This window comes from Onychomys torridus, chromosome 8, assembly GCF_903995425.1.
Source record: "Onychomys torridus chromosome 8, mOncTor1.1, whole genome shotgun sequence".
In the NCBI taxonomy this organism is placed as follows: Eukaryota; Metazoa; Chordata; class Mammalia; order Rodentia; family Cricetidae; genus Onychomys; species Onychomys torridus.
Genome location: NC_050450.1, coordinates 57,739,806 through 57,752,305, shown reverse-complemented (window position 1 = coordinate 57,752,305; position 12,500 = coordinate 57,739,806). Strand labels below are relative to the sequence as shown.

General features: G+C 44.4%; 1 protein-coding gene across 1 annotated transcript in view; it reads left to right on the top strand.

Moving 5' to 3' along the window:
- Dnah2 (dynein axonemal heavy chain 2) overlaps positions 1–12,500 on the top strand; it is a 100,312-nt gene that overhangs the window by 6,413 nt on the left and 81,399 nt on the right. The window contains exons 3-4 of the mRNA XM_036195242.1: positions 2,854–2,909; positions 5,004–5,174. Of these exons, the coding sequence (XP_036051135.1) occupies positions 2,854–2,909; positions 5,004–5,174 (227 nt within the window). The remainder of the gene's footprint in view (positions 1–2,853; positions 2,910–5,003; positions 5,175–12,500) is intronic.

Here is a 12,500-nt window from a genome sequence, read left to right as displayed (position 1 = left end):
TTTTATTTTTTTTGGTTTATTTTATTTTATTTTTTTGGTTTTTTTTTTGATACAGGGTTTCTCTGTGTAGCTTTGTGCCTTTCCTGGAACTCCCTTTGTAGACCAGGCTGGCCTTGAACTCACAGAGATCCGCCTGCCTCTGCCTCCCAAGTGCTGGGATTAAAGGCGCCCCCACTGCCCAGCTTGATTTATTTTATTTTCAGTGGCATATATGTATATGCATATGAATATGTATATGTGTGTGCGTCTCTGTATGGGTATTGTTCATGTGCGTGCATATGCTGGAGGAGACCAGAGGCATAGAGAGACCCTGAAGCTGGGGTTACAGGCAGCTGTGAGCTGTCTGACATGGGTACTGGACGTCAAACTCTCCAAGAGTAGTGTGTGTTCTTTTACACATATATATATTGAGGCAGGGTCTCACTATGTGGTCCTGGCTGGTTTGGAACTCACTATGTAAACCAATCTGGCCTTGAACCCCCAGAGACTCACCTGCCCCTGCATCCCAAGTGCTATGATTAAGATGATCTTATGTAGCTCAAGCTGGCCTTGAACTGATTCTCCTACCTCTGCTCTCTCTCTACTGGGAATGTGTAAATATTTGTGCCACTATTCCTGGATTTCAAACGGCAATTTTAAAAATCAAATGTATTCATATGGCACAACCCGAAGATACACTAATTTGGTACTTACATGCTGAGGATCGATGCCAGGAAAATATTAAAGTCTTTGTTTTTCTTAATTAAACCATTATGTTATTACAAGAACAGAAAACTTCGTGTGTATAGTAAAAACCCTGCAATTCATAACATTCAATAGTCTCCAATCTGAGCTGAGGTGTTTCATGCAGTGTTTGTTGGCAATGTGTTGGTGGTACGTGCAGTGTGTGGGATGTGTGTGTGTGTGTGTGTGTGTGTGTGTGTGTGTGTGTATGTTGTGTGCAGGATCAAGGCTGCAGTGAACTTGAAGGATGCAGTAGATGACCATTGCCAGACACACCTTGGGTTCATTATGTGTTTGATTTTTTTAAAAATTTTTAAAAAAGAATTTACTATATTTTATTTTTATTTATTTATTCTCTTTATGTGCATGTGGTGTGCATGTGCTTAAGTGAGGTCAGAGGACAACTTGTTGGAGTCAGTTCTCGCCTTCCACCATGTGGAGCCCAGGGATCACACTCAGAGCACCAGGCTGGTAACATGTGCCTGTTCCCACTGAGCCCTCTTGTTGGCCCTTTAAATTGATTTTGACCAGAAACCTCTTATTGTTGCTCCGTGTTCTGATAGGCAACCCCATGGGGTTGCAACCCTAGGTCAGGAAGCTGGACCCTAAAGCATACAACCAACCATCAATACTATCCAATTTTAGAACATTTCTCCTCCCCAAAGCAAGCCACGTTAAGCACTTGGACAAATTGGTGCCAGATGACTCCTGAGTTTCTACTTTTTTTTCTATGAGCGTATGTGTGTATTTGTGCATATGCATGTGTATGTATATATGTATATATGCATTTATGTATGTGTCTTGGTTTTACTTTTTTATTTGTTTGTTTTTTTGAGATAGGGTTTCTCTGTGTAGGTTTGGTGTCCTGGATCTCACTCTATAGCCCAGGCTGGCCTCAAACTCACAGGGATCCTCCTGACTCTGCCCCAACCCCTACCCACTCAGTGCTGGGATCAAAGGCGTGCGCCACCACGGGGGGGGGGGGGGGGTTCGTTTTGTTTTTTAATTTTCTGTGAACTGGTGTTTTGCTGGCGTGTATGTATGTATGAAGGTGTCAGATCCCAGGAACTGAATTGAAATTACAGACAGTTGTGAGTCTCCATGTATGTGCTGGGACTTGAACCTGGGTCCTCTGCAAGAGCAGCCAGTGCTCTTAACCACTAAGCCATTTCTCTGGCCCCTAATTAATTATTTTTTGAGACAAGGTCTCACCCAGTGCTTAAGTTTATGTCATTCTCCAGACTCTGTCTTCTGGGTGTCAGATTACAAGCATGACTCACTGTGCCCTGCCATTAGTTTGTTTATTTTGAGACAGGGATTTACTTCATAGACCAGATTTGCTTGGAACTCAGGGCAGTCACCCTGTCTAAATTTCCTGAGTGCTTGGATTACCAGCATGAGCCACCACATCTGGCTTAAATGACTAATTAATGGGTTCATTCTTTTGTGGTTGCGGGGGATGAAACCCAGAGCCTTGGAAAGAACTTGACCCTGCACTCAGAACCTTGATTTTAGCAGCTTTCTCTCTGATCCTGAATATCATTAATCTATATTCTCTTTATAGATTTTTTTTTTTGCTGGACATTTCATATAAATGGAATCACACAATGATGTGCTTTGATGACCTAGCATAAAGTTTTCAAGGTTCAACTATGTTGTAGCATGAATCTTACCTTCATGGTTTTTTAAATTTTTTAATTTTTTTTATTTTTTTGGAGCTGAGGATCAAATCCAGGGCCTTGCACTTGCTAGGCAAGCGCACTACCACTGAGCTAAATCCCCAACCCACCTTCATGTTTTTATAGTGAATAATATTCTGCTGTAGATATATACCATATTTTGCTTATCTGGCTGTAGCTTTAATGGACACTTGGGCTGGTCCCTCCCCCACCCTCTTCCTTGGTCCTAGGGATGGAACCCAGGCCCTCCTGAAGCTAGACAACTAAAGGACTACTGAGCCATATCCTTTGCCCATTTCTAACCTCTCCCCCATTGTGAATAATACTGCTGTAGACATTAACCTGTTACCTAGGTTCTGCTCTGAAGCCTTTTGGGGACTAGCTAAACTGGGACTTCTGGGTAAAATGGTTCCTGTGTTTGATTTCACTCTCGTATCTTCATTCTCCCCAGAGCTCGTACTAGAGGAACCTGACCTACACAAAGACTTGGATACTTCGATGGATGTGGTAGGTGTGCATCTCCCCCAGGAGATAAGAGAGGACTCAGGGGTAGGACTGGTATGAGGAATTCTTTCTAGTTAGTCCCTTCCTCCCACTAGATGATCTGAGTCCCCTCCTGAGAACAAGGCCTTGGGGGAGGGACTGGTGTCTTAGCTGACCACTCTTGTTCCCATACCTTGGGTCAACCCCATCAGTCTTATGGGTAGACATCTGAAGAACTTGAACAAACGGGTAGAGATGGTCTTGTGTGGCTAGTAATGTCCAAGGCATTCTCTTCCCTTCTCTTGTGCAGCTCTCTTTTGGCTGAGGAGTCTAGAGTCTGCCCCAGTCACCCTGAGAAATGGGCATTAAATGGTGACCTTTCTTCCAAGCATAGCGTAGTCTTGCCTGTAGTTACGTAGGTGAGATGAACAGTGTGGCGACCTTGCGTTCTTTTAAGCGGGGGGGGGGGGGGGACAAATAACTACCCACTAAAAAGACTGATGCCATGGCACACATTTGTAATCCCTGCCCTCGGGAAGCTGAAGCAGGAGGATTGCCTGGATAACCAGCCTGGGCTATGCATCAAGATTCTGTTTCAAACAACCAAAAAACACAAGAAAAACAAGCAGATGGAGAGAAAGTAAAACCGTATAAATGCACAAACCCAGCCAATGATAACATCTCCTTCCCCACCAGTGCTGGGACGCAGACCCAGGCTCTACACCAGCACTGTACCTCACCTTGAGAGTTTTGGGTTGTTTGTTTGAACAACCCGTAGCCCAGGCTAGCCTCAGACTCACTGTAGAGTTCCACGGGTCTCACAGTTGCTGTCTTCTTGCCTGATTCCCAAATGCTAGGCTGCCAAGCATGCCCCACACCCAAGGCCTGTAGTTCATGTCTTTCTGAGACGGTCCCACCACATAGCTCAGTCGGCCTTTAATTTTCAGCCCTCTGGCCTCAGTCTCCCAAATGCCATTTTTAGTAGCTATATGGTGTTCTATTAGACACATGCACCTTAGTTAAGCTATCACTCTTGGTCATTTTGTTGTTTGCAATATTTGTTCTCATACTAACACTGATAAATACCATCAAACTCCCTCTTGAACTACTGAGTAGTTCAAGCTGAGTAGAGCTTTGTCTATGAAGTTACCAGACATTAATGACAATAAGTAAGAACACTGAGAGTGCCAGGTGGTGGTGGCACACGCCTTTAATCCCAGCACAGGCAGATGGATCTCTGTGAGTTCGAGGCCAGCCTGGGCTACAGAGTGAGTTCCAGGAAAAGTGCCAAAACCACACAGAGAAACCCTGTCTCGAAAAACAAACAAACAAACAAAAACAAACACTAAGGGGGCTGGAGAGATGGCTCAGGGGTTAAGAACACTGATTGTTCTTCCAGAGGTCCTGAGTTCAAATGTCAGCACCCACATGGTGGCTCACAACCATCTGTAAAGAGATCTGGCGCCCTCTTCTGGCATGCAGGTGTACGTACAAGCAGAACACTGCATACTTAATAAAATAAATCATAAAAACAAATGAATACTAAAAGTGAGGCTGGAGAGATGCTCAGTGGTTAGAGCACAGGCTGCTCTTCCAGAGGACCTGGGTTTGATTCCCAGTACTCACATGGTGGCTCACAACATCTGTAACTCCAGATGTTTGATGGGATCTGACTAAGACTTAGTCTGGAAATAGCTTTATTGCTAATGTAGGGGCATATTACAATCTGGTTGGGAAAACTTTGTCTTATGTTTTAGAAATATGAGCAGTGTTCTTTACTCAGCATCCTTTTTAATTTAATTTCTCATTTTTATTTTATGAGTGTATGTGTTTTGCCTGTCTGTATGTCTGTGCACCGTTTACGTGCCTGGTACCCAAGGAGGTCTTCAGAGCCACAGGCAGAAGTGAAATATTTGGGGAAGATAATAGCCCACCGTTTTCCTCCGTGACACATTCTGTTTTCATTCTCGGAGGCAGGAGAGTCTATTGTCTCTTTCCTTCAATAGCTTGAAACCTATCATTCAGTCATCCTCAGCTTCCTGGCATCTCCTCTCATCTCGATGGGAGAATGGCTCATCCTCACAGTTCTGATGGTATGTGTCTCTCTGCTCTCTGTAGAAGCCCTATTTCCTCTCACGAGCTACACTGACCGGACTGGCAGATGCAGTGTGGACAGAGGAGCATGATACCATTCTGGAACGCTTTGTCCAGGATCCCATGGAATCCACCCTCACCATCTTCGTTGACCCCATCTTTGGATTGAAACTGGAGCTGGGCATGCCCGTGCAGGTGGGTACCTCACTTTCCACGTGATCCTCCTGGAGCTGAAGGTGCTGTGTGTCCTTATAATCCCGAGTCATGTTTTCTCTGTGCCCACGGCCCATTGAACCCCACCGTGTGTGGGACACAGTACCGGAAAGCAGACGTGTAGAAAACGATGATGAGCAGAGGCGGGGTAGACCTGGGTGGGAAATGGGAAATGGAGGCAGTGTGGCAAGACATCAATGGTGGGATCTAGGTGGCGGCTGTCACTCCTGTACAATTCTTTTAATTAAAAACTTCCCTTTATTTATTTATCCACTTATTTTTTTATTTGTTTACTATGTGTGTGTGTGTGTGTGTGTGTGTGTTGTGCACAAACGTGCATGTCTTGGCATATTTGTGGAGGTCAGAGGACAACTCATGCAGCTTGTAGGGGTCATTTCTCTCCGTGCATCACATGGGTTTTCAGAATAGAACACGGGTCTCTAGGCTTGATGGCCAGCACCTTTAACTACTGAGCCATCTCACTGGCTCTGATTCTTTTATTTCCTTCTGTATATTTGAAACATCTAAAAATAAAATGTTAGGAAAGTCCATTGTTTTCGCTCTTGTAGGATTATGTATATGAAAGTGGAAAGGTGATATTAGCATTTCATATTGAACCAAGACAAAAGAAGCTTTTATCTACGGATCGATGATGTTCAGACCCACAACATGATGAAAAAGGGTTTGTTTTCAAAAGAAAAAATATGGGCTGGGCAATGGTGGCGCACGTCTTTAATCCCAGCACTTGGGAGGCAGAGGCAGCAGGATCTCTGAGTTCCAGGACAGCCATAGCTACACAGAGAAACTTGTCTCGAAAAACCAAAACCAACCAACCAACCAAACAAACAAAAAAAGCGACTATCCACGGGGCTGGAGATATAGCTTAGTCTTTTTAGCCTGTGCGAGGCCCTACGTTCTATCCGAAGCGCAGAAGGGAAAAAGAGATTCATTCCTCTTTGCGTCTTAACTTTGGACATCATGTGACTGTCCCGTGCTCCCTCAACACCTGTGTCCCTACTGTGACTAACTGTGTCCCCTCACTCTGTTAGCCAAGATAAACTCTTCTTCACCACCACCACCCCAATTCCATCACCTAATATCTGATAAAAGGAGCAAAAAGCAAAACCTACACACAGGAAAACAAAGCCACGAATGATCTACAAAATCCAGAAAAAAAGGCACAATCAAATCTAGTGAACTTTAAAAGCAGACGTGAACATTAAATGGGTGACGGATGGAAAGGGAAAACAGGGGCCCGTCTTGCCCACACTCGGATGGAGGGATCCTTGAAGCATTCCCAAAATCTCCTAAGAGGTTTTGTGTTTTAACAAAGATTTGCCATCGCCTTAAATTAGCCTTAACCACTCACCCTCCTCACACAGGTCTCTCAGGCTACAAAAAAAAAGTGAATAAAATATAAAATACCTAATCCTTTCGCTTTAACTTCAAGAGGCAAAATAAACTGGTCTCTCACAGCAGGACACCAAGAAGTCGCCCACCGTGTGCTAGAACCAAAAGAGTGAGCTGACAAAGCTGCTCAGGCATGGGCAGAATGGGGCGAAATTGCATGGCAACGGCGGGCACATTATATCAAGGACAAAGAGGGAAAAAAAAGAACAATTTCAAGTTCCAGGCAGGGGTGGGGGGTGGGGGTGTGAAACCTATTATCCTCCAGGCTAATCATGTGAACACAGCTGAGCAACTCTGATGAAAACCACAGATCAGTCCAGCCTCACTCTGAATTCTCCCCTGAGGCCTGCCAGGGCCTCCAGGCTACATCCTGTGTCTTTCCCAGTATGCTCTCTCACTCTCTTCATCCAGATTTCAAGTTGTATTACAAAGGATAGTAACACAAACCCCACTGTGGTATGGGCATGGAAACGGACATTTCGATCAATGGAATAAAACTGAAGACCTGGACATCACTCCAGACACCTACAGATGGCTTATTTGTTCATTCGTTTGTTTGTTTGTTTGTTGAGACAGGGTTTCTGTGCAGTCCTCATTGTCCTGGAACTCATTATGTAGATCAGGCTGGCCTTGAACTCATAGATCCACCAGCCTCTGCCTCCTGGGTGCTGAGACTAAAGGAATGTTGCCACCATGCCTGGCGGATAGCTGATTTAAAAAAAAAAAAAAAAAAACCACAGGGGAAAAGAAAGTATCTTCAACAAATGGTGCTGGTTAAGCTGGACGGCGGCATGTAGAAGAAGGCAAAAAGATCCATGTCTACCATCCTGCACAAAACTCAACTCTAAATGGATCACAGACCTCACCATAAAGATCAGATGCCCTGAATCTGACAGAATAGGGGAATAGGCTTGAGGTCAAGAAAGGCCTTTCTGAACAGGATGCTAACAGCAAAGGCATCGAGATCAACAATTAATAACTGGGACCTGGGGTTGGGGGATTTAGCTCAGTGGTAAAGCACTTGCCTAGCAAGCGCAAGGTCCTGGGTTCGATCCTCAGCTCCAAAAAGGGGGAAAAAAAAACTGGGACCTCATGAAGATACAGTTTCCATACAAAAGAAGACACCATCATTTGAGCAAAGCTGCAGCCTACAGATTGGGGAGAAATCTTTAACAATGATCTGTCTTCAAGGTGCTATCTGAAACCCCATTCTTCCCCAGCTGGTCTCTCCCAGGGGAAAGCCAGCAGGTGAGAACTCCATCTGCTTCCTCAGGAGTGTGTGTGAACGGCCTGTCCCGAGACGAGGCTCTCTGCACTTAATGACTAAAACTCCTTCCCTTTCGCCCTGAAGCTCCCTGGGGCTCTGTTCTCCCTCAGGAGCTACACTCTGCTAAGCCTACAGCTCCCTCAACATACTACTTCCTTCCCACCACTGGAATATGGCCAAACTCTATCCTCTCAAAACAGATACACTAAAAACAACCCTCCCTTGATTCCTACTGTCCTCCAGGTACCATCCTCTGCCCACTTTTTATTTCCCCCTGAGACAGGGCTTCTCTGTGTAGCTTTGGATCTCCTTCTGTAGACCAGGCTGGTCTCAAACTCACAGAGATCCGCCTGGTTCTGCTTCCCGAGTGCTGGGATTAAAGGCGTGCGCCACCACTGCCCGGCTTTCTCCATCATTCTTATCCCAAAGGTAGGCACCCCACTCCCAGCCCTTCCTCTCCACTCCACCCACACCTCTTAGAGAACTCACCAAGAATTCCCACAGCTACACCAAAGGAGACTTTGTAGCTTCTTGGTCTTATTGTCCCCAACCCTTGTGTAGACTTTTAAAACTGTATTTTTATCTTATTTTGTGTATACGGCTGTTTTGCCTACATGTATACCTACGCACCACCTCTGGAAAGACAGGAGAGAGCATTGGACCCCCAAGAACTATCGTTACAGATAGTTGTGGGACTCCATGTGGGTGCTGGGAAGTGAACCCAGGTTTCTCTGAAAAGCAGCCAGTGCTCTTTACCACTCATCCCTTTCCCCAGCCCCTCTCTGCTGGTTTTAACACAATGGCAAACCCCCCACTTTCTGAGTACCCCCCTTTCCTCAGACCCGCTCTTCCGCACAGTTCTCCCCTGTGGTCTCTTCTCTTACAATCTGTCCTCTCTACCGTCTTGAGGCTCACTTCACGGGAGCACAGCAAGGAATCTGCTACCTTTCTAGACCCTTCAACAGAGACCCCGGGAGGTTCATCTCCAGGTTCTTCAGTTCCTCAGGTTGAACTAACACTCTCATGGCTTCAGTGTTCTCTGAAAGCTGATCAATTCCCAAATCTACCCAGCCGAGCTCTATGTGTCCAGCTGCCTATAGACATCGCCCCCCGGCTTGTCCACAGGCAGAGGAGTCATCACAAGACTTGGAGCTCCTGTCTGAGGATAGAGCATCCAAGGAAGAGGACACCCCAGGAAGACGACACCCAGGAAGAGGATCACCCCAGGAAGACGACACCCCAGGAAGAGGAGGACACCTCAGGAAGAGGATCACCCCAGGAAGACGACACCCCAGGAAGAGGAGACACCTCAGGAAGAGGATCACCCCAGGAAGACGACACCCCAGGAAGAGGAGGACACCTCAGGAAGAGGATCACCCCAGGAAGACGACACCCCCGGAAGACGACACCCCAGGAAGATGACACCCCAGGAAGAACAGCACACGGGAGGACAGCACATGGGAGGACAGCACACAGGGGGAAGACTGAGGAAGAGCACTACCACACCTCCACACGGACCGAGGACTGCGTGCATGCCTTCCCACAGTCTCACTTTCCAGCGTCCTACCCATTACTAACTCTGTTTTTTATAAGGCAAAACTCAGAAATTCAGTTCTCTCCAGGAATGTGTAACTCCAATGCCATGATAAGTGGTATTATTTCTATCTAAAACTAGAAGACATGCTCCATCTAAAGGGCTAGAACTACAGTTGTTACCATATAGGAATATGGACCTCATATGGCTATATTTTCCAACTTTAAGACAGGCCGGCAGAGTCAATTCCTTCTTTTTCTTTATTTTTTTTTTTTTAAAGACAGGGTCTTATTATGTAGCAGCTCTAACTGTCCTGGATCTCACTCTGTAGACCAGGCTGGCCTTGAACTCACAGACATCAGCTTGCCTCTGCCTCACCAGTGCTGGGATAAAAGGCATTGCACCTAGGTTGGGGATTTAGCTCAGTGGTAGAGCACTTGCCTAGCAAGAACAAGGCCCTGGGTTCGATCCTCAGCTCAAAAAAAAACCACAAAAAAAAAAAAAAAAAAAAAAAAAAGGCATTGCGCCACCATACCCAACTCAGAAAGTCAATTCTTTTACAAACACCTACATTGTTTACATCATCACCAACTCCTATTGGATAAGCTAAGGAGATAACTTCTACACTACTAGCAATGGCCTCTCCTCTACTGGAATAGTAGCAGCAAGGGGTGTGTGCTTTATAAAGCTATTTGTTAAACTGAATACACAATTTTTAAGTATGTCTGTGTATGTGTAATGTATTTTATAATAAAAACTGTTCTTAGGGCAGGAGAGATAGCTCAGTGGTTAAGAGCGCTGGATGCTCTTCCAGAGGACTCAGGCTCAATTCCCAGCACCCACAGGGCAGGTAGCAACCCTCTGCAGCTCCAGTTTCAGGGGATCCAATACTTTCTTCTGACCTCAGGAACACTTATACACATAAAATAATAATTTAAAAAAATTAATGTTCGGGTAGGTGGTGGTGGTGCACAGTTGAGATCTAATCCCAGCAATTGAGAGGCAGATCCAGGCAGAACTCTGTGAGTTCGAGGCCAGCCTGGGCTACAGAGCAAGATGCAGGACAGGCACCAAAACTACAACAGAGAAGCCCTGCCTCAAAAAAACAAAACAAAACAAACAAACAAAAAACAAAACAAAAAAATAATGTTCTAATACATTTTTTAGAAAAGAAAAAGAAAACTATTTTAAACAGTAAGATATTTATAAAAATAGACGCAGGGTCAGACAACTCAAATGGCCAGAACTGCAGTGAGCTATATAAAGCTGATGAATTATTTCTGGGACTGGGCTGGACTGGGTTGCCCTCCGGCTCAGATTCGTGTGTGTGTGTGTGTGTGTGTGTGTGTGTGTGTGTGTGTGTGTGCATCTGGATAAACTACACACACACACACACACACACACACACACACACACACACTGTGCGTGCACGCCATTTGACAACTTGCTCCTGAATGGCATCCAGAGAGGTTATCTCAAAGGGTACTCTCCTTTTTCTTTCTTTTTTAAAGATTTATTTATTTATGTATGCAGTTTTCTGCCTGCATATATGCCTACATATCAAGAGGGGGCACCAGGTTTTTAAGCAGAGTTTCATGAAGCCCCAGCTAGCCTTGAACTCACTATATAGCCAAAGATGACCTTGAACTCCTGATCCTCCTAATAGCTAGGATTGCTGGTGTGCCCTACCACCCCTAGCTGAAAACCAGGGTTTTTTTTAATAGAAATAAAATAATTAGTATACATTTTCCTCTGGGATGTCTGGCTCTTATATACTGAAATTAATAAAGACTGTAATAGTTGAAGATGTATTTTTAGATGATGCTAGCTATGAGGTAATCTGTCATTCATTTACATTTTGGGGGGAAAAAAACCAAAGTTTTCTAGTGTAAAAACTGTAATCAGATAGACATTGTCATGAAGGAAGAGAGCAGTGATAATTAAAGTAGAACAAGATAGCAGAGATTATTTATATATATAAATAGTATACTGAAAGTGACTTGTGAGCAAAAAGCAAGATGTAATTTGAAGAGAGGGTGATATTTTTGGACAGAAATACTCAAAATCATAAAGATTTCATTCTTCTAAAGCTAACTTATAAGTTTAACCCAATTCTAATAAAAATAGTAATGTGACTATTTTAAGAACTAAAAAAAAAAGTTAACAAAATTCTTATGAGAAATACACATCAAAAATAGCTGGGAATTTTAAAAGAGAGTAATAATTATAATTTAAGAAGAGGACAATAATTAAGACAATTTGGTTCTTACACATGATAAGTCAGAAGAGTGAGTCCAAAACAGATTTGCTGGGAGATTTTTTTTTCTTATTATAAAGGTAGCAACTCGGGCTGGAGAGATGGCTCAGAGGTTAAGAGCACTGACTGATCTTCCAGAGGACCTGAGTTCAATTCCCAGCAACCACATGGTGGCTCACAACCATCTGTAATGACATCTGGCTCCCTCTTCTGGCCTGCAGGCCGAACACTCACTGTATACACAATAATTAAAACAAAAAAACAAAAAAACAACAATAAAGGTAGCAACTCAATAAATGTCTGGGGTTTAGCTAGAGCAGCATGCTTGCCTAGCATGTACACAGCTCTGGGTTTGATCTCCAGCAGTGTAGAAAAATAAATAAATTAACAAGATTAGGTCAACTTGCTTGCAATCTATTTATAAATATATGCTGGGCGGTGGTGGTGGCGCACACCTTTAATCCCAGCACTTGGGAGGCAGAGGCAGATGGATCTTTGTGAGTTTGAGGCCAACCTGGTCTACAGAGCGTGATCCAGGAAGGTGCAAAGCTACACAGAGAAACCCTGTCTCGAAATATATATATATAAACACAAGTTGAATCTGTAACATTTTTCCTACACCACAGTAAATTTCAAATTTCAAATGAATTCAAGGCCTAAATGTAAAGGGCAAAATCGAGCAACCTGGTGGTAGGCGCTTCTCATCCCAGCACTTGTGTGCTAGAGGCAGGAAAATCAAGACATCAAGGTCATCCTCAGAGCAAATTCAAGGCCATCCTGGGCATAGGGGGTGCTGTCTCAAAGCTTTATACACACACACACACACACACACACACACAC